This window comes from Anarhichas minor, unplaced genomic scaffold (genome assembly GCF_050575085.1).
Source record: "Anarhichas minor isolate MPS153535 unplaced genomic scaffold, ASM5057508v1 ptg000073l, whole genome shotgun sequence".
NCBI classification, from domain to species: domain Eukaryota; kingdom Metazoa; phylum Chordata; class Actinopteri; order Perciformes; family Anarhichadidae; genus Anarhichas; species Anarhichas minor.
The window spans coordinates 5,196,009-5,215,604 of NW_027466519.1; the positions used below are offsets into that span (position 1 = coordinate 5,196,009).

At 44.7% G+C, this 19,596-nt stretch overlaps 1 protein-coding gene across 5 annotated transcripts in view; it reads right to left on the minus strand.

Annotated features, from left to right (window-relative positions):
- The window catches only part of vav2 (vav 2 guanine nucleotide exchange factor), a 185,267-nt gene that overhangs the window by 13,977 nt on the left and 151,694 nt on the right, over positions 1 to 19,596 (minus strand). For 3 of the 5 annotated variants that reach the window (XR_012947835.1, XM_076079598.1, XM_076079595.1), the window contains exons 9-15: positions 7,458 to 7,557; positions 5,697 to 5,792; positions 2,921 to 2,989; positions 2,649 to 2,735; positions 808 to 896; positions 562 to 694; positions 170 to 184 (exon numbers count right to left, since the gene is read on the minus strand). Coding sequence is in view for 4 of the 5 variants with exons in the window: in XM_076079598.1 (XP_075935713.1) it covers positions 170 to 184; positions 562 to 694; positions 808 to 896; positions 2,649 to 2,735; positions 2,921 to 2,989; positions 5,697 to 5,792; positions 7,458 to 7,557 (589 nt within the window). In the remaining variant the exon portion in view is untranslated. The remainder of the gene's footprint in view (positions 1 to 169; positions 185 to 561; positions 695 to 807; positions 897 to 2,648; positions 2,736 to 2,920; positions 2,990 to 5,696; positions 5,793 to 7,457; positions 7,558 to 19,596) is intronic. The other 2 variants (XM_076079599.1, XM_076079597.1) reach the window with 1 other exon arrangement.

Sequence of the window (19,596 nt, forward strand, 5' to 3'; positions counted from 1 at the left end):
TGCTCCACATGCTTTAGCGTTGCATCCGACCAAAAGCTGGAGAGCCAGTCGCAGAGCCGGTGGGTGCGTGGGCAATCACGACCCACCCCCCCCCATAAGAAAAACACCACAGCCAAAACACAGGCCAATATGAGAAGATGAGTTAAATAAAGGGGTCACTTGAGCTTACCATTTTTCCACTCGACTGGTAAGCATGCAAAAAGAAAGACACCAGAGAAAGACCCAGTTACACATGCAAAACATGGACGTACACATGCAGATTGAAAACAAACAAAAAAGAGGCATGTTAGACTGCAGTACGATACACACATGAATCCTAAATGACCTTCATCGCATTTACATGGATGTTTTTCCAAGCATGGGGAAGCGCAATGCAAATCTGACACTTCAATGCATTACTCATAAGTTGCGTATCTGAAATTACCATCAACAAGGTTGTTCAGCTCAAGGGCAACATTCGTAATGATTACTCGGGGAATGTTTCATCACCTGCACCAGCGAGGGCTGCCTTTATGAATAGTTCTGCGCTGAGTCTATGCAAAGTAAAAGGATGCTTCTCACCTTTTTCACGTCTCTGTTGTTCATGGGGTCGTCCGACATTTTATACGACTGCAGTTCAATAATCTCTTTGAGCTCATAGCTATAGCCTTTCCTCTTGCAGACAATGACCACTTTATCAAACAGGAATATATACCTGAAGACACACACACACACACACATTCACTGTTATCCCGGCTGTGAGAATATGTCATTGCTGGCACTGGGCTACTTTGGTTCTCATGTATTTTGTGTAGAGTTGGGACTCACCGGTCCTGTTTTGTTCGGTTGACGATGGAGCAGACTTTCAGCTCTCCGTCTATCTTTGGCCTCCCGTACTCCTCCAGTTTCACCTGCTGCTTCGTTCAAATGGACACACAGAATGTCAGTCCACTGCATACTATAACTTCTAAATGTAATGAGAGAACATGAATAATTCAGCTTCACTTGAATTTCAGAGAGAATCCAAATAGATATGTAATAAATGCTACAAGCTGGGAAACTATTCAGTGGCTGTTCGGTTACTTTTCCGTCTTCTTGATCCTAATTTCAAGTGGATCTGTGGCACAATGCCACAATGAACCCAGTGATCATTTCCCCCTCAGCAGGAAACAACAGAAGAGGAGTGGAAGTGAAAGGTGAACATAGTGACTCATAAAATGAGAGAGTGCAGTTAGGAATTAAACTTCAGTCTGCAAAGTACATAACTTCTTTTGTTAATGTTCTGCAGGACTAAATGATGTATTGGGGACATTATGTTACTGGAGGATCATGACAGGATGATGCCAGTGTTCCAAGCAGAGGAGAGAAAATATGGGCTTTATCAAGAATGGGTTACTGCTCTGTGATGCTCGGTGACTAATCACACTGACAAACTTTGAATTCCAGCCCGGTGATAAGATTAGTGCCGGTGTATTAGTTTTTATACATAAAAAATGACTTCTGCAAAGATGTCAAATCTAGCATCAAAAAAGACAATAGAAGCCGGAACATTGGATTATAAATGACACAAATTGTTTTTTTATCATATATTATCTTATTTACTGAATGGTTATGTGGTGGAGTTTAATTGAACTGATGGCATGAAGACAATTCCTAATCCAAAAAGCAGGGTGCACCTGAGAATGTGCTTTCACATTTCTGATCTTCTACTACAACAATAAAGGCACAGTGAGCAGGATTTGGTGGTTGCTGTTTGCAAACATTCAAAGTTGGCCCCTCCTGCCCGGCTCACTGAGGGTGAGGGTGCCCGCCAGCGGGTGAAAGCCAACTCCAGATTGAGTCTGGTTTTGGAACCAGCTTTGTCCCCTTGGCGCCTCTCCCTTTGCATCTTTTTAGGCGCTGTGTCCGCCACTTTCACAGCTCCCTCTTGGATGGATGCTTGCGATCTGGCAACTGGCCACTTCATATTTTAGGGAGCCTGAAGCCAAGAAACTCCCCGAACACAATGTAAAGAAAAAAAGAGGCAGAGGGCTGGGTCTCTGCAGATACTGACACTGCCACACATTTCTAGTGGGTCAAAAGTGATGATTATCTTTAATCTAGTCTGGGGAAATCCTAGTGATTGTGCTTTTTAAGCAATAGTTGACATTTTGGTGAAGGATGAGAAACCGATCCAACTCTCATATCTGTCCGTTAAATGTGATGCTACAACCAGCAGCTGTTAGCATGGGGAAATAGCTATCCTGGATTTGTCCAAAAGGTAACGAAATGCCAGGCAGAGACACTCAGCTGGTTGCTGCTTCTGGCAAAAAAACATGGTCTCCGGCACACGTAGTAACACAGCAACCTGACGTTTTTTGTACTGAAACAAGATAGAACGTTTTAGTTATATGCTTTAGAAAGGTTTTGAGATTTTAAAACCTTTTTGCTCGCCGTTTCCAGTCTTTGTGCTAACCAGCTGCTTGATATTTAGCTTGCAGAGAACCACAAAAGAGCGATATTCTTCTTCTCATCAACTCTTTTCAAGGAAACAAATAAGCATTATTTGTTCTTGTCAAGCTATTCCTTGCCAGGGAAATAGCAGATTTTACCTTTAAGCAACCCCTCCCACTTCAAATCAGTGAAAAGAGTGCAGATACAATACAGAAATTGGACTTCACAGTACTTACAAGATTTTCTATTGAACTTTGGAATTCGCTGATTTTCTTCAGAGTCTCATTGTCCCTCTTGACTTCGTTGATGTACATGGCCAGGTCCTGAGAGCGAGAGAGAGCAAGGCAAACGTTCGTCCAACATTCCTTCTGACACCTGTCATATCATTGTAGATTTACAGTCCTTTGAGACACAGTGGCTGTATGAAACAATATACTACAGCTTTGGCTCGGAGCACTGCAGAGTTATTATGTAATAGTTCTTAAAATTCACCCGTGAACAAACATACCTGCATAGCCTCCAGAGCCTCCTTGAGTTGTTGTCTCTCTGGTCGGTCCGCTGAATGAGTCAAAAGTTCCTGTGGAGGAAGATTAGTATTATCATTATGTTGTCTGAAACACACAGAAACACATTTATTGGAATGTATGTATGTATGTATGGACACTGTTGTGGCTGAGAATAAGTTGCACCTAAACACCGTCAACGGCAATGTACATGAAACTGAGATACACAAGGACGCTGGAGACATCTAGCCTCCAGGTCTGACTGTTCTTTATGATAAACAAGATAACAGTAAACATGTTGTCCCCTGCAAATCATGGTCTTCCTCCACAAAGCCAATCGATAAGAAATATGTTACATTGTTTTTGATCTGTGACTGTCTGCCTCCTGCCTCCTCCACTAGCTTATTGGGGGTGAATACAAATGAAATGTCGCCAAGCTGTCCAACCAGTTGGCAGATTCATCAGCAGTGTCCAAAAAAATCATATATGACACATAAATAAACAAATTACCGTATTTTTAAATTTTTTATTTCTGTTTGACTTATGAACTGAGGCTTAACAGAATGTAGCATCTTTAACTTTAACCAGCTTTTTTTCCCCCTTTCCCTATTTTGGAATGGCATATGTTGACTCGTCATGACAGTTAAAGGACAAATGTAATTACAATACATTGCATGTGCCTTCCCTGCTGTGACAAATGCCATTCTCCTGCACTGTCGTTCCTGTGTTTCTACACTTAGGATACTATCCCCCCCAGTTCAACCCCCACTGTGCAGCCACCCCGAACAATCAGTAAGAGTTATTAGTGCAGCGAGAAGGATAGCAGCCCTCACTGGCTCACCACCACCAGCAGCACCAACCAAGATGAAAGTAATGCTATTGGGCCCGATTTGACCTTAATTACCTTCCATTTTTTTTTCTATCTAAGTGACCTGCTGACTCAACAGATCTTTTTTAATACCATGGTCTGTTACTTTTGCACAAGCAAAACTGGCCACTGACAGCGCGCTGCTGGACGGCCCATAAAGCTTTAGATGAAAGATATGAATGATCACATGGGTTCATAAAAACAATGCAAGTATGCAAACCCTTGCTTGAGGAGAATTACCTCTGTGCTGAATTCACTTTATTGAGATATTGAGAGTGCAGCTATGGTACATAAAAAATGAACGGAGCCGTGTATTCACACCGTACTAAACAGGGAACCGCTACTGTGATGATATCTATACAGCATCAACTGGGGATGTGCATGACTGGGCCCACGCGCACACAAAAACGGGACTTGTCAGTCTGAAATGCCCCAAGGCCACAGCATGCAGCGGTGTGTCACTGTAAAGCTGTTGGAAGCAGTGAAACGGGGTGTGTTTAATTGGATTAGTGTGCCGTTGACTTGACCTCAGCGCCTTGCTTGAGACTTCTGCAGGGTTTGATTCAAACTAATAGACAATTTGCAGCACTCTCTGCGTAGTCCCACAATCACCTCAAGCAAACACTCGCCTCCATCCCAGTCCATTATGCACCGCATCATAAACTCATATGCTCGTCCATAATTGAGATGCAAAGTCAATTAATCATGGGGAATATTACAGTGGCCAGCTAGTTTAGCACACCAGGAGGAGAGCTCCAGGGAGACATTTATTGGCTATGATGCGAGCGGTCAGACATTGTGCTTAAATACATTTGCATATTAGGGCTTCAGTGCAGGGCTGCAACTAATGATTATTCCCATAGCTCATTATTTCTCCTAACCAACAGTTAAAACCCAAAATCATTCTGTTTATTGGGAAATGGGCTGAACAGTTTGACAAGCAGAAATCTTACAAATGTTTGGCATTATTATTTTTGATTAATTACTAAAAATTGTTAATTAGTCATTTTAATTAAATGAATCTTCCATCAATCAACTAATTAAGAGATTGATAAATGAAGCACTTGACCTGATGCAATGATTTAAAATAATCTGCTGTTGGTCCAATAAAAACTTCTAAAATGATTCAAGTCTGTAAATGAGATCAACACGTCATATTTAGTTTCACAGGAAGAAAGGATGGTTGGATTTTGATATGAAAATACAAAGAAGTGAAGTGAACACGAACATGAAGTGATGACAGAACCGTCGCCAGACAAAGCTCAATGTCAGGTATAGACGGGCTCGATGCAGGATAGTTATTTAGCATCAGCAGAAATCATCTCTGTGGCAAAACCTCAACAAAATACAACTTTCACCATGGTGCTATTTACAGGAGGCCTGCAATTCAGGTGCTGATTGTGACTAGATTTGACTCTTTAACCCACAATGCTTGTAGCCAGTCCATTAAAAACCTGGATGAAAATTGACAATCACTGCTTTACCAATAAATTGTGAGATAAGCAACTTCCGACGGACCTCTGTAGCTACAGTATGATGAAGAGGCAACTGGATACTGCTGCAGAAGTAGTTTAAAAAAGGAGATTTTGTTTAATGTTTTGATACTTTTGTTGTCGCAGGAAAACTGGGCCACTGTAACCGCTGTGAATCCAAGCTGACTGCAACACCTTCCATGTAGAATCAACATTTCAGAGCCACCTTTTGAGCCTAATGGGGGGGGGGGGGGGGGTGAGTGTTTGATATTTAAAAGATGGAAAGTATGAAGTGTGAAATAGCAATTTGCATTCCATCTGCTGCAGTCAAAGTGATGAAGAATGTGCTTCGTTAAGACGTGACCAACATCCGACCGCGGACATTCAGAGAGCTGGAGGGCTTTCAAAGATGGACTGCTGCGGTCGTGTGATGCCTCCTACCTTCAGTAGTAGGTGATACTTCAGCACCCTCTGCATGGGAACCACCAGAAGATCCTGCAGCTTGAACTTCCCTTCCTGCACTTTCAAAGTGCATTCCTGTTGAACAACACGCGGTTATCACATAACACATTGCACAATGCCACATTGAACATTTCCTACTAACAAGCATTCATTCATTGTTTAATTATTCATTGGGTGTTGTTGCATTGCTGCGATTGCTTCCACACATTCACGGGGCATTCCATTAGCAATAAGGAGGCCAGTTTATTCCGTCGGGGGAAACAAAAGCTCTGGTCGTTCCAGCTATTTGTGACGTAATTACCCTGCATGCCTCTGATTCATTTCACACATTTCTATTAATTCTGCACTGGCTCCGAAAGAAACTGTCTTTAGTTAGCATCATCTTACAGGTTTCCCTCACAGCCGGTTTGTGTAGGTGCTTCTGTAAAGGGACAGCCTATCCATCTTTACAAACAAGCTCATTGTGTATAAAAAGATAGCGAGAAGCTGTTTGACCCCGTTACAAAGCTCGAGTATTTTCAGATAGCGTATCTCCCTGCCAACTACTCAGTCTGTAATCACGTCAATTGTTTTTTGTCGACAGCTCCAAGAGCCATTTTTGTTCTGGCCGTGCTAACTGCTGATTAGGCTTAAGCCTACTATTTCAGACGTGCAGTAGCCTTCCTCTTTAATCACTTCATTTTATTCTAAAGAAGATCAGAGGACAATAGTAGCGCACAAATATAATAGAATGACGTGCAGCTGAAATGGACTGTACAGTATGTCTTCCAGATTCAAATCATATATGCGATACAACTTTTTCTCTGAACTCGAGTACATTTAACACAACCTCTCGAAGGCAGTCGCTACAAACTCCCTGCTCTGAACAGTATAAACTCGCCAATGGAGATGGGATAATGTTGAGTTCAGTCCAACAAAATATTATGAACTCAACATCTCTGACAGCATATTTGCAAATTACATTATTTGCCCTTCTGAATTTAACTCAATGTGTGCATGACCCCGGCAAATTTGGACCACATTTATGGATTTATTTAATTCATTAGTTATTCAATGTCATCATTTATTCAATAGTTAGACTTTCATACTAATGTGTAATGATTTTGTAAGAGATGTCCGATTCTATAGAATCTCATTGCAGACATTTGCATAATTGCCAATGAAACGTGGTTGCTGTGGTTTTTAAACCACATCTCCATTTACCTCATTGTGCAGAGTGACAGCACTGAAAAGTAATCCAGACTTTGTTAAAAACAAATTGTTATATAGTTGTAATAGTATATGTAGTTTACCACATTGATAATGTCTTAATGACTAACAGGGGTGCATGTCGTGGCTATTTTCCCTATTAATTAGTCTGTTGTTTATTTCTTGATTAATCAATTAAATTAAATATTCACCGTGCTTTATTTATCCATGTGATACCAAACATCACAACCTAAAAATATTTAGTTTATTATCACATATACCACAGACAAAAAAAATCTAACTATCACTTTGAGTTTGGGATTTTCTCTTTGGTAAAATGACTCAAAGGAATAATACGCAGATGTCGTATTCTGTTGAAAGTCTTTGCATCGTCTTGTGGCTTCGAATGTGTCCGTCAGGTGTCATTTTCTCATTCAATCCTCATAAGCAGACAGATGTGTTGACTGCCGGCACTGTGATGTATTCTCTTCACAAAAATGCACTAAATCCTTGAGTTGTCATCTGTTTGTGGTGAGTGATGGAGGTCATTACCTCTACTTTAATCTTGACGTCCTCTCGTGTTGCTATTAGCTCATCCAGTGTCTTCTGGGCGTTCTCCATGTGGCTGCAGTACTGACCGTAGATCAACAACCTGGTGAAGGACACAATTCAACAACAACTGTCAGACAACATACGCTGTCACAGCTCGTCGTCCTCCGTGCGACATTCACCAAACAACATAAATGACCGTAGATTCATGTTTGACCGTGGCTCCTTCTGTTTACACTGTGCTATAAAAAGAGACTCAAAATCACAATTCGGTCAACATTCATTTTCTTTGTAAAATGTTGTACAGGATAGTGAGGTGGGTACAATCCACACACCACACACCTCTCTATTACAGCAAACACATTACTTTCCCTATAAGTAAAAAAAATCTGAAAAGCAATCTAAGTAAAGACCAAATGTGGTCTATCAATAAAAAGTATTGAAAAGACAAGTAGTGCATGTCCACAGTCTCTTTCATTTCTAAGCTGTTAACTAGATTCACTCCCAGAAGGCTTTCTGCAGCTCAACACGTCTTACGGATGTTCAAGCTCTAAACGATGAAACATTCATGTCTGTTCAGAGAAATCCACAGCTGAGATTTTGATTCCGATATTTTCTGCGAATACAGGAAACACGTGGGCTCATAAATCCCCTCCGAAGCCTTGTGTATGGTTAGAAATGAGGCTTAATGAGCCCTAATGAGGCTCTTTTAAAAAGGTTGGGTCTATACCATATCTTTGTAAAAGCACCGGGACAAAGGAGATTGCTGTTTGAGTCCACAATTGGCTGTGAACTGGTTCGTGCCTTTCGGCAATGTACCGCATATTAATTTTTTAAGATTAATAACACAATTTGAGAGGTCAGCCCGAGAGTCATTTGGCACTATAGGGGGCAGATAAATGAATATGTGAATAAATATGATTAGGACTGCACGTGAATACCATGAATAAGTAATGACTGGATTCTGATCCCAGGGCAATATGTGGAGGGGCGGCATCCTCCTGCCAATGAGCTGTAATCACAGAGCACTAATGAAAGACGCTGCTATATATCAGCTGCTTTGCAGAGTTCCTCTTATCAGCGTGTGAGGGGGAAAAAAAGGAAAACAATCTCTTAATTCCGAGCGGTGAGGATATGAGAGCTGTGGTTCATTAGATATTACAATGCTGACGCTGACACAGATCTTTGGGTTCAGCTGGGAGGGAGTTCAAAGTCATCCCGCCTGGAGGATGCCACTGCATGTGGCACACACTGCTCTCACTCACTTAGTCAAAGTAGGTCATTGGCAATGCTGGTAGAGTGCCCCCCCCTTCCCGCTGTAGTAGCATTGGTACTCCGGTTTCTTTATCTGAATCTTGAGTGGGGGTGAGGTGGCGCAGAGAGCTGGCACCCTGAAGTCTAATCAAGCCTCTGATAGATCTGTGACGCTAGAACAGCACACAAACCGAGCAGGGAAAGTTTGCACGACGGAGCAGGGGAAATAAGACTACAACATCACATTGATTTCTGCTCTTTCCAATACATTTTTAAGTTCTGTGCTCAACTTTAACTTCCACGTGCGTGAAGTACGACTCACTTCAGTGGTAGTTTTTCAGAGCCGTGCTAGCGGCAAGCGGAAATCCCCCCAAAAGCATGTGGAGCATCCCGTTGTGCGCCCAGTAGCGCTTCTTCCTTTTGATTTGATTTGAATCTTCCCCCACAGTCCAAAGTAAAAGGGCCCATGACTGTGTCCTCCTGCAGCAGGAAACACAACTTCTGGATGTGTGATGCCATACAGTGAAAATCAATTTAAAGTGATATGCTTTAAAAAAAGGTCCTCTCGCTACTAGCACAGCTCTGAAATCCACCACTAAAAGAAGGTGAAGGTAACAGGGGGCGAGAACACAAATAAGGGGCCAATTATGTGCAGAATCAGAGCAACAATTAGTCGATTAATTCATGTATCGATCAAAAAAAAAGGATCTGCATTTTTCAAGCAGAAATGCCAAACATTTGCTGGTTGCATTTTTTCAAATGTGACTGTTTGCTTTGCCTTACGTGATAGTTTTTGATATAGTTGTTATGAACTGCTGCTTGGTGAAAAAACAGCATTCTGAAGACATCAACACTATGAGGCTATTTTTTCAATTTCTTTTTTTACTTTATAGAGACTAAAATATTATCAGTGTATCAAACGGTTTGTCAGAGGTGGAACTGGCAACAGTAAATGAAAATGTCCCTCTTGAAAGTAGAATTTCTGTCAGGCCCATTCAACGGTTGATCTTCCTCTACCACTCAGAGATCCTCCAGTGATGATCCCTGGATCTTCACTGGAGCCCAGGCGGACCTCTGACTACAGCCCCCCTGCAGTGAAGCTCCTACGCTGGTTAAACTGGCTCTGGGCTAACAAGCCCCTGATTAAGACCTGATCCACACTAGGGGAGACAGCTTCCCTCAGCTACCGTCCCTCCAGGACGACAAAGTGATTGAGATTAATGGGGGTCTTGATCAATTATAAGACAGCAGGTGGACTCTGCAGCGTAGCGAGGATCCAAGAGACACCCGTCATATATTACGTTATCAGGACAGAAGTGTGAAAGGCTCCTGCTGTGAATGTGGGAATCATTATAGCAGTTTAAGAGTTTGAGAGATGTAAGATATTTCTGACAGCCATAAGTAGAAAGATTAAAGAAATATGTAGAACATTTTAGAGAAAATGAATAAGAGAAATGTTAAAGAAAAGTAAAGATGAACAAATTGAAAGTGTAGCAGCATTGAGCAGCTTAGACATGCTCAATGTTCTTCTTAAAGGACTTGTACAATGTGTTAAGGCTAGATCTTTATTCATCAGTGCATGGCCTTAAAAGAAAGCTGGAAAAGATGCTGTGATGAGCCCTGGTAACCAGCAGTGGGGCATTGTTTTCAGAACGTTCTTTATTCTCTGTTGTTTACCTGGTTTCCACACAAGGCAGCAGAAATCACTAAGCGGCCAGTGCCAGAACATTTGCAGGACGTTTGCAGGACGTTTGCAGAACGTCCATGATTCGTTGTTTTCAGAACGTTGACAGAACGTTCGCATGCAGTGTTTTCAAAACGTTCACAGAAAAATCGCCGGGAGTTATTTTCGGGAACGTTCGCGTAACGTTGTTTTCCTAACATTCAAAGAACATTCACAGGAAATAGTTCAGGTCGGGGGTGCAGTGGAGATGATGCAGTATGAGGTTCAGCAAAGTATACAACCTATTTTTTAAAGGCCACATAATCATTTAAGTAAATATGTATAATCAGTATATATTATTATTATTATCTTTTTCAAATGGGTGTTGATTTACACATACTGTGTCACCCCCAGCTGCACCCCCTACGAGAAACATGTCTCACGAATGTTCTATGAACGTTAGGAAAACAACCTTCTGCGAAAGTCCAGAAAATATCTTCTGAAAACAACACCCTGCGAACGTTTTGGCACTGGCCGCATAGTCAGTTATTTCTGCTGCCTTGTGCGGAAACGAGGTAAATTACAAAGAATAAATAGGTGAACTCTCTGCAAATAGTGGGGGGGAGTTTTTCCTGTTCCGACGTGAGGGTCCTGGGACAAAGGATGTTGTATGTGTACAGATTGTAAAGCCCTCTGAGGCAAATTTCTGGGCTATACAAAATAAATTGAATTGAAAAGAACGTTCAGAGGAAAGTGGGGGGTGCAGTGGAGATGACGGTATGAAAAAGATAATAATCATTAATATATTTTGATTGTACATGTTTTATTAAATGATTATATGGCCTTTAAAAAATAGGTGGAAACTATGTTTCAAGACAAAAACCTGGGTCAGTACTTTTGCTTAATAAGGAACATTATACTGAAAGGGTCCAGAAATATGTTTCTCCCACAGTATTGGCAAAAGCTGAGTGAATGAAAGCTTATCTGGTCGAGTTTAAAAGAAGACCGTCCTTTAGTGTGTGTGTGTGTGTGTGTGTGTGTGTGTGTGTGTGTGTGTGTGTGTGTGTGTGTGTGTGTGTGTGTGTGTGTTTTCATCAGTACCACTGTGTGCCTGGAGCCAGAGGCTCGTTCTCTGCTGCCTGAGGGCTCAATCTCTTTTTAAGTTTCCATTTGCAGCAAACAAACGACATGTCCAACCAAACAGCCAGCACCATTCTGCTGTGATATTGGAGCCCACTTTAGCCTCTTGAAGATTGCCGTTTTGGTTTCACAGTACATCTGTTCTCAGGGATCCCACCAGCCTTGTTTCCAAGCAAACAAGCTCTGATAAACCCACTGTGCGCTCCCCTTTCACCTCCAAATGGCAGCCATACAAAGTTAGAAACTACAGTAACTGATGAAGAAAGTGGGACGTGTATCTAGCAGCTAGAGGACCAGGTGTTGTCAGGAGATGGTGGAAACCAAACCAGAGCTACAAGGAGAATGACTACAGACTGACTTTCAACTCCAAATGAATGCTAATGTCAGCACGTTGTCAGCCCAATGTGTAAATAAGCAACTGTTTTGCTAAATGTTAGCCATCACAGCTTTATAGTGGTGATATGTCAGATGAATGTGTTCTTCAGCCTAAAATGACAAGAGATAAATAACATAGGGTATTAATTTAAAAAAGAGGAGAATCCACTGGTATCTCTTTATCGCTTATACATATATATATATATTTATATATATAGCTATGTCACTAATCTAAAGTCAGTGTAGGACTGGAGCTCTCAAATGGTAAAGCTGGTTAATTTGTATTCATTTTGGGAAAATTAAAAAGACTTTGATTCGTGGAACTGACAAAGATACAATAGCAGAATAACGCTTATTTATTCAGGTTATTCTACCCATTCTACGTGGACGTCGGCATGTGTAACATGAAAATAGGTCAGCGTACCACAGCTGTATCATATATTGGATAAGCCCCCACATGGACCAAGTAGGGAGCATAATGCGGTGCCCTTGAGCAAGGCACTGGATCTCCATCCTGCTCCCCGGGCACTGTATGGTTACAGCTGCCCACTGCTCCTAATACTAGGATGGGTTAAATGCAGAGGCTTAACTTCACTGTGTGTGGTGTGCTGTGTATTTGTGTGACAATACAAGTTGATTTGATTTGTGTGAGTTGTGTGTTCAGCAATAAAAAGTAAAACGCTGGTGCATGGAAAATAATACAGTATTTTGTACTGTACACAGAAGATGAATTACATTGATTGGAAAAACAACAACAACACCTTGTAGGTTTTTAGTGCATAAAAAAAGAAAGAAAAGAAAAATCGTCAATATCTGGCACCAAGATATCACACCCAGGATCACAAAATCACACACAACTGTGTTGTTAAGCGATAACTGGATCATTTGACGCCGTGTTGTGTGGACATAAGTTATATATTCACACATTTAATAACAGCCTTTCGCCTGAGACTTGAGAGGCTAGTCAGAGGCTTTGTCCTCTTCACTGAGATAGGCAGTGGAAGAAAAGGCCTGATGACACACAAGCACACTGCTGCACGCATCCACTCTTGGCACAGTCATGCGTAATTAGTCGGTGACACGGCGATAAGCACACTTCTAACTTGACACCACGTCTGAACACATCACTGTGGGAGGTAACGACTCATCGTGCCCTGTTTTCTCCTTGCTGCTTGAAACTTTGCAATCTAAAATACCGTATTGTACATACAAGACAAAGAAAAAAAATCAGGACTCTGTGTTTTGATTAAATTGCAAATATGAATTAAAAATAAATGTAAATATTAATTGGAATAGTCTAATTAAGCTCTATATTGGCTTTTCCCAAAACAACGAAAGCAAACTTAGACATCTTCAGAGCAAGTGAATTAAGTTATTGCAGCATTACTCCATCATCTCATGCAGCATATTCAAACACGTATGAAGCCTAACAGTTGCAGTGGGATTTCAAAGGTCCAACATGTGCTAGAGTGAAGCATTAATGATGCTGCTGGTTTAATGTGGGTTCTGTGTTCATCACATGCCTTCTTTGCCTTCTTTGCATTTGAACATATGTTGATTTTCCTTATTACTAACTAGAATTGAGAGTTGCCTTCGCCAAAGAGTAAGGTGCGGTTTTCATTCATGCTTGTCCGAAATGTCATCACGACATTTTAATTTGAGTGAAAGTGTATTAATCAGCATATGGATTCTTGTTTTGTGAGTTCACAATGACGCTGAGTTGTAATCAGTTCATCCTTGAGTCCAAGTAGATGTTTGTGCCAGCTGTAATGAAAATCCCTCAAGGTTTTTCTGGGATCTTCGACCACCAAATTCTACTCCGTTCGTTCTTGAATTCAAGTGGACGTTTGTGCCTAATTTGAATAAATTCCCTCAGGGCCAGACGTGGCGTTCCAGGAAATGGGACGTATGAACGTGCGTAAGTACGAACAGGCGGAAATAAAGACGGACAAAAACACAAGGCCTAAAACCTACAGGAGAAATTGAAAAAAGAAGTTTACAAACAGGCTATAATGAAAAGGGGAAGCTACACAGCAACCTCTAAACGACAGAGCTGTTTCACACACTTTTCCTTTATTGGAGAGTTTGCTGGTGCAGTAAAAACTTGCTTGTTTGAATTATTTTCAGGGCTGTCACATCGCCCTGCTGTTCTGGCCTCTTGAATAATGAGGATGCTGTCGTGCATGTTATTTCACAGAAAATGCAATTTTGAGTAACTGCGCCCTGGGCCTTCACCCCCCCACCCTCGTGCTGAGCCAATCTCCAAGCAAACCAGAAGTGACAGGCCGTGGAGCCAGCTAATATTCTCTGGCACATGGCATTGGGACCCCCTCACCTCCACTCAACATTTCCAGCACACAGTAAATGGAGGAGAACATAGAGCAAAGACCTCCAATAAAGAGGCTCATAGTGCAGCCATGATTAGGGACTGCAACGATATCAGGAAGCCAAGATTACTCCGGAAATGAGTTGGGGAATGTCGAAAATGAGGATATCAACAAGAGCGTACTTAGATGCCCATTTAGTTTATAGAGCTTCCCCTGAGCCCACTTTCCCTCTTAGCCCAGTTCTGACTGTTGAACAATTGAGAAGTAGTCGAGATAAACCAGTGACATTTTCAGCACGGCATTCAGTTAAATGACCAAAAGAAGAGAAAAAAAAGCTTTTCATCTTTTGCACCAACATGAGAGAGAAAGAAAGAAAGAAACAAGCACATTGTTGTAAAGGTCACCTGGACTTACAAGCATAGATAGCCACATTAATTATGCCAAGCCTGGTCCTCAGAAAAATCGCCAAGATGCCCGATGAGAGCGGTGCTGTGCGAGTCCAAATCCCCTGGTCCCTGTTGCTTATCGCCACAGAGAGACAAGACACCCCGGTGGCTTATAATGAGGCAGGTATACACGTCAATCACACGCACAGAGTCAAAGCCTGCAAATCTAATGAACCGTTTTCTTAAAATAACCCTGCTTCTCATTTCTGAGAATGTCACTAAAGATAAATATTAACAAAGAACAGCATGTCATCAGCTAATTTGTTTATGAATGGAAGATGAATGTTAGTTATTTCTGTCAGCGATAGAAGGTTAACATCCATTCAGGATGGTAGAAGACTGAATGTGTACTATTATTCTGTGGCTCCTTTTTCACGGTTTGGACAACTTAGTTCCAATGACAGTAATCGTAATGCTACATTATGCGATGATATCGCAGTTTAGCATGTTTCCATCTGTGCGGCAACAGTTTGACAGTCTTGTTTCATCATGGTAGTGTCCTCGTGCACAACGCTAGGTCCATAAAGGAATGATTTTTCCCAGTTGGGTGTGAAATAACTTGACTATCCTGCACAGAGCCTTGACCTAAACACTTTTGGGATACGATGTAATGCCAACTGTAACCTAGGCCATGGCGCTATAAAAGGTTGGGATGGGAGTCATTCTTCCAGGATTGGGATGGGGAGTAGAATTAATCAATAGTTTTGATGTTCAACAAGTCCACATACTTTTGGCCATATAATTACTTTACAAGTAAAGTATAATTGTGTTATAATCAACACAATAGGGCTGTAACACTACTGTTTCTGCCAAACTCTTTTCCAGTGTTTCCCCTGTTTCTCGCTCCCCATGTGCATCCTCTGAGCTTTCACGAGACAAACTCCCAGTTCTCTACGGGGACCTTTGGCTAGCTGGACCTTATCTGGGATTGCGTGCAAATGAAGATTCCCAACCACTGTTCAATCAGATCAGAGAGTCAGATGAGCTGAACAGGGAGGGAGATACAGTAGGAGTGTGTGTGTGAGATAGAGGGAGAGAGTATGTGCCTCCCTCTGTCTATTAGCAGAAATTGAGCCTCTAATGTCACACCAACTTTGTGTTACATGGCCCTCTAGGCTTAAGGAAGAAGCATGCGACAAGCCTATTTGTTACGGGTGTAGTTAGGACCCAGGAGCAGTACGACAAGACCCGGACTGGTTTGATTTAAGTTCTTTATTAGAAACGCACGACAGGTAGAATATGCTCTGGCAGAATCCACGACAGGTTTCTCGGGGTCAAGGACAGAAGGGCTGAGTAAGTTTCCAGGGCAGAAGCAAGGCGAGGTAGTCCGGGACAGGCAGGGTCGGCAACAGGGAATCAGTCCAAGGGTGAGTGCGGGAAAGTTGAGCATGTAAGCAAAGAACGATCTGGCAGTGAGTGTGTCTGAGGCAGGGGTTTAAATAGTGAAGAGGTAGAGTGAGCAGGTGAGAGTGATGAGCTGATGAGGTGAGTGTGACTGGCAGGTGCCCTGAATGAACTAATTAGGTGAGTGAAAGGTGGGAAGAAGTGACAGAGCTGTGACAGAACCCCCCCCCTCAAGGGACGGCTCCGGAAGTCCAAAAAAAAACAAAACGTCTCCCAAGGGAGGGTGGTGGGGGCCCGGAGGAGGGTCAAAACTCCTCCGAGGCCGCAGAGTCAGAATCCCCATCCGGGTGGGTGGAGGGGTTCAGGTGGGAGGGTTCCTTGGGCCCGGAGGGAGGTCTCTCATGGTCCGCACCGGGGACCTGCTGGGTGTTCCTGGCAGTCGTCTGGGTCCTAGATGGTTGTTCTGGGTGCTGCCGATGAAATCTGGCGATGAGTCGAGGGTCGCAGATGTTCCGAGCCGGAACCCATTGCCTCTCCTCCGGACCGTATCCCTCCCAGTCGACCAGGTATTGAAGCCCTCGCCCCCCAGCGGCGGGAGCGCAGCAGGCGATGGACAGAGTAAACCGGACCTCCTTCAAAGAGGCGAGGAGGCGGAGGAGGCGGAGCAGCCGGCACCAAAGGGCTCTCCCGGACCGGTTTGACCTTGGATACATGGAACGTGGGGTGAATGCGCATGGACCTGGGAAGCTTGAGCCTTACTGCTGCCGGGTTGATGCTCCTCTCAATCTCGAACGGCCCGATGAACCGTGGGCCTAGCTTCTTAGACTCCACCCGCAAGGGTAGGTCCCTGGTTGCCAACCACACCCTCTGACCCACCTGGTAGATAGGGGCTGGGGTGCGGTGTCGATTCGCCGCTGTAGCAGCGCGGTCCGCAGACTGGAGCAGGGTTGCTCGGGCCCTAGCCCAGGTCTGGTGGCAGCGGCGGATGAACGTCTGGACAGATGGGCAGGAAACTTCCCTTTCCAATGCCGGGAACAGGGGTGGCTGGAACCCATAAGCACACTGAAAGGGTGACAAGCCTGTGGCGGAACTGGTCAGGGTGTTATGGGCGTACTCTACCCACATCAACTGGCGGGACCAGGAGGCAGGATTCCGGGAGACCATGCAGCGAAGGGCTGTTTCCATCTCCCGATTCTTCCTCTCCGTCTGACCATTGGACTGAGGATGAAACCCCGAAGACAGACTGACAGTGGCCCCCAGCAGAGTGCAGAATTCCCTCCAAAAGATGGAGGTGAACTGAGGACCTCGGTCGGAGACAATGTCGACTGGAATTCCATGCAGGCGGAAGATATGCAGACAGATGAGTTCAGCCGTCTCCTTAGCGGATGGGAGTTTGGGGAGAGGAATAAAGTGGGCCAGCTTGCTGAATCTGTCGACCACTGTCAGAATGACGGTGTGGCCCTCAGATAACGGTAGTCCGGTGACAAAGTCCAGGGAGATGTGAGACCACGGACGATGAGGCACAGGGAGAGGCCGCAGGAGGCCGGCCGGAGCCTGATGGGAAGGTTTCTGTTGGTTGCACACAGGGCAGGCGTTGACGAATTCCCTGGTGTCCTCGTTGAGCGAGACCCACCAGAAGCGCTGCCGCAGGACGTCCTGGGTCCTCTGGATGCCCGGGTGGCAGGTAAGTGGAGAGGAGTGTGCCCACTGGAGGACGTCGGACCGAAGGCCCTGAGGAACAAACAGGCGGTTAGGAGGGCACGCGCTGGGACCGGCTTGACCCCTAGTAGCGGCCCTCACCGATTTCTCAATATCCCAGGTGAGAACGCCTACTTGACAGGAGGCAGGGAGGATGGATGAGGGACCAGCGGTGGATTCCTCCTCCCCCTGGAACTGACGGGAAAGGGCATCAGGCTTGACATTGCGGGAACCGGGGCGATAGGAGAGCGTGAAGTGGAACCGGGTGAAGAATAATGACCACCTGGCCTGTCGGGAATTGAGTCTCTTGGCTGTGCGGATGTACTCCAGGTGGTCGGTCCAAACAAGGAATGGGAGCTTGGTCCCCTCCAACCAATGCCGCCACTCCTCCAGGGCCAGCTTTACTGCTAGTAGTTCTCGGTTACCAATGTCATAGTTTCTCTCGGCGGGGGAAAGCCGTCGCGAGAAAAAGGCACAGGGATGGAGCTTTTGATCAGTGGCCGAGCGCTGGGACAGGACACCCCCAACACCTATGTCGGAGGCATCCACCTCCACCACAAATTGCCTGTCAGGATCCGGGACTCGGAGGATGGGTGCAGAAGTGAATCTGGACTTCAGGTTCTGGAAGGTCTCTTCAGCTGCAGGAGTCCATCGGAAAGGGTTCTTGGAGGAGGTGAGGGCGGTGAGTGGGGAAGCGACCGCACTGTAATTCCTGATGAACCTCCGGTAGAAGTTGGCGAACCCCAGGAAACTTTGAAGTTGCTTGCAGGAGCTTGGAACAGGCCAGGTAGTGACCGCGGCAACCTTAGCGGGGTCCATCTGGATGCTGCCCTGGGAGACAATATACCCCAGGAATGAAACCGTGTGAACATGAAACTCGCACTTCTCCGCCTTCACAAACAGGGAGTTCTCCAGTAGGCGTTGAAGCACGGACTGGACATGGTGCACATGTTCCTCTTGGTTCTTGGAAAAGATCAGGATGTTGTCGAGGTAGACGAATAAGTGCCGGTCCAACATGTCTCGGAGCACGTCGTTGACCAGGGCCTGGAAGATGGCGGGGGCGTTGGTTAAGCCGAAGGGCATCACAAGGTACTCGTAATGTCCTTTAGGTGTATTGAATGCCGTCTTCCACTCATCCCCTTCCCTGATCCGGACCAGGTGATAGGCATTGCGGAGGTCAAGCTTGGAGAAGATGGTGGCCCCTTGAAGTAGCTCGAAGGCCGTTGCGATGAGTGGCAAGGGGTAGCGGTTCTTAACCGTGATTTCATTTAAGCCCCGGTAGTCGATGCAGGGTCTGAGAGTTTTGTCCTTCTTATCCACAAAGAAAAATCCAGCCCCTGCGGGAGAGGACGAGGGGCGTATGATACCGGAAGCCAGGGAGTCATTAATATACTTGTCCATAGCTTCTCTTTCAGGAGCTGACAGGGAATACAGGTGACCCTTAGGTGGAAATGTACCAGGATGGAGGTCGATGGCACAATCATACGGACGGTGAGGAGGCAGAGACAGGGCCTTGGATTTGTTGAATACTTCCCCAAAGTCCAAGTATTCCGCAGGAACCCCCGGAAGTTCAGGCGTGGACCTGGAGAGCGCGGCACTTCGTGGAACGGCGGCTTGCTTCAGGCAGACTAGGTGACAGGCCTGGCTCCAACCCCGAAAAGCTCCCGTAGTCCAGTCGACGTGCGGATTATGTCGACGCAGCCAGGGGTATCCCAGAATGAGGGGGATGTGAGGAGTTTGCAGGATGTGGAAACTGATGGTCTCGTGGTGGTTGCCGGATAACAGCATGTGTACCGGGACAGTTTGGTGAGTCACCGTTCCCAGAAGATGACCGTCCAGGGCGCTGGCTGAGACCGCCTGTGGAAGAGGTCTCCGGTCGATTCCCAACTGGGTAA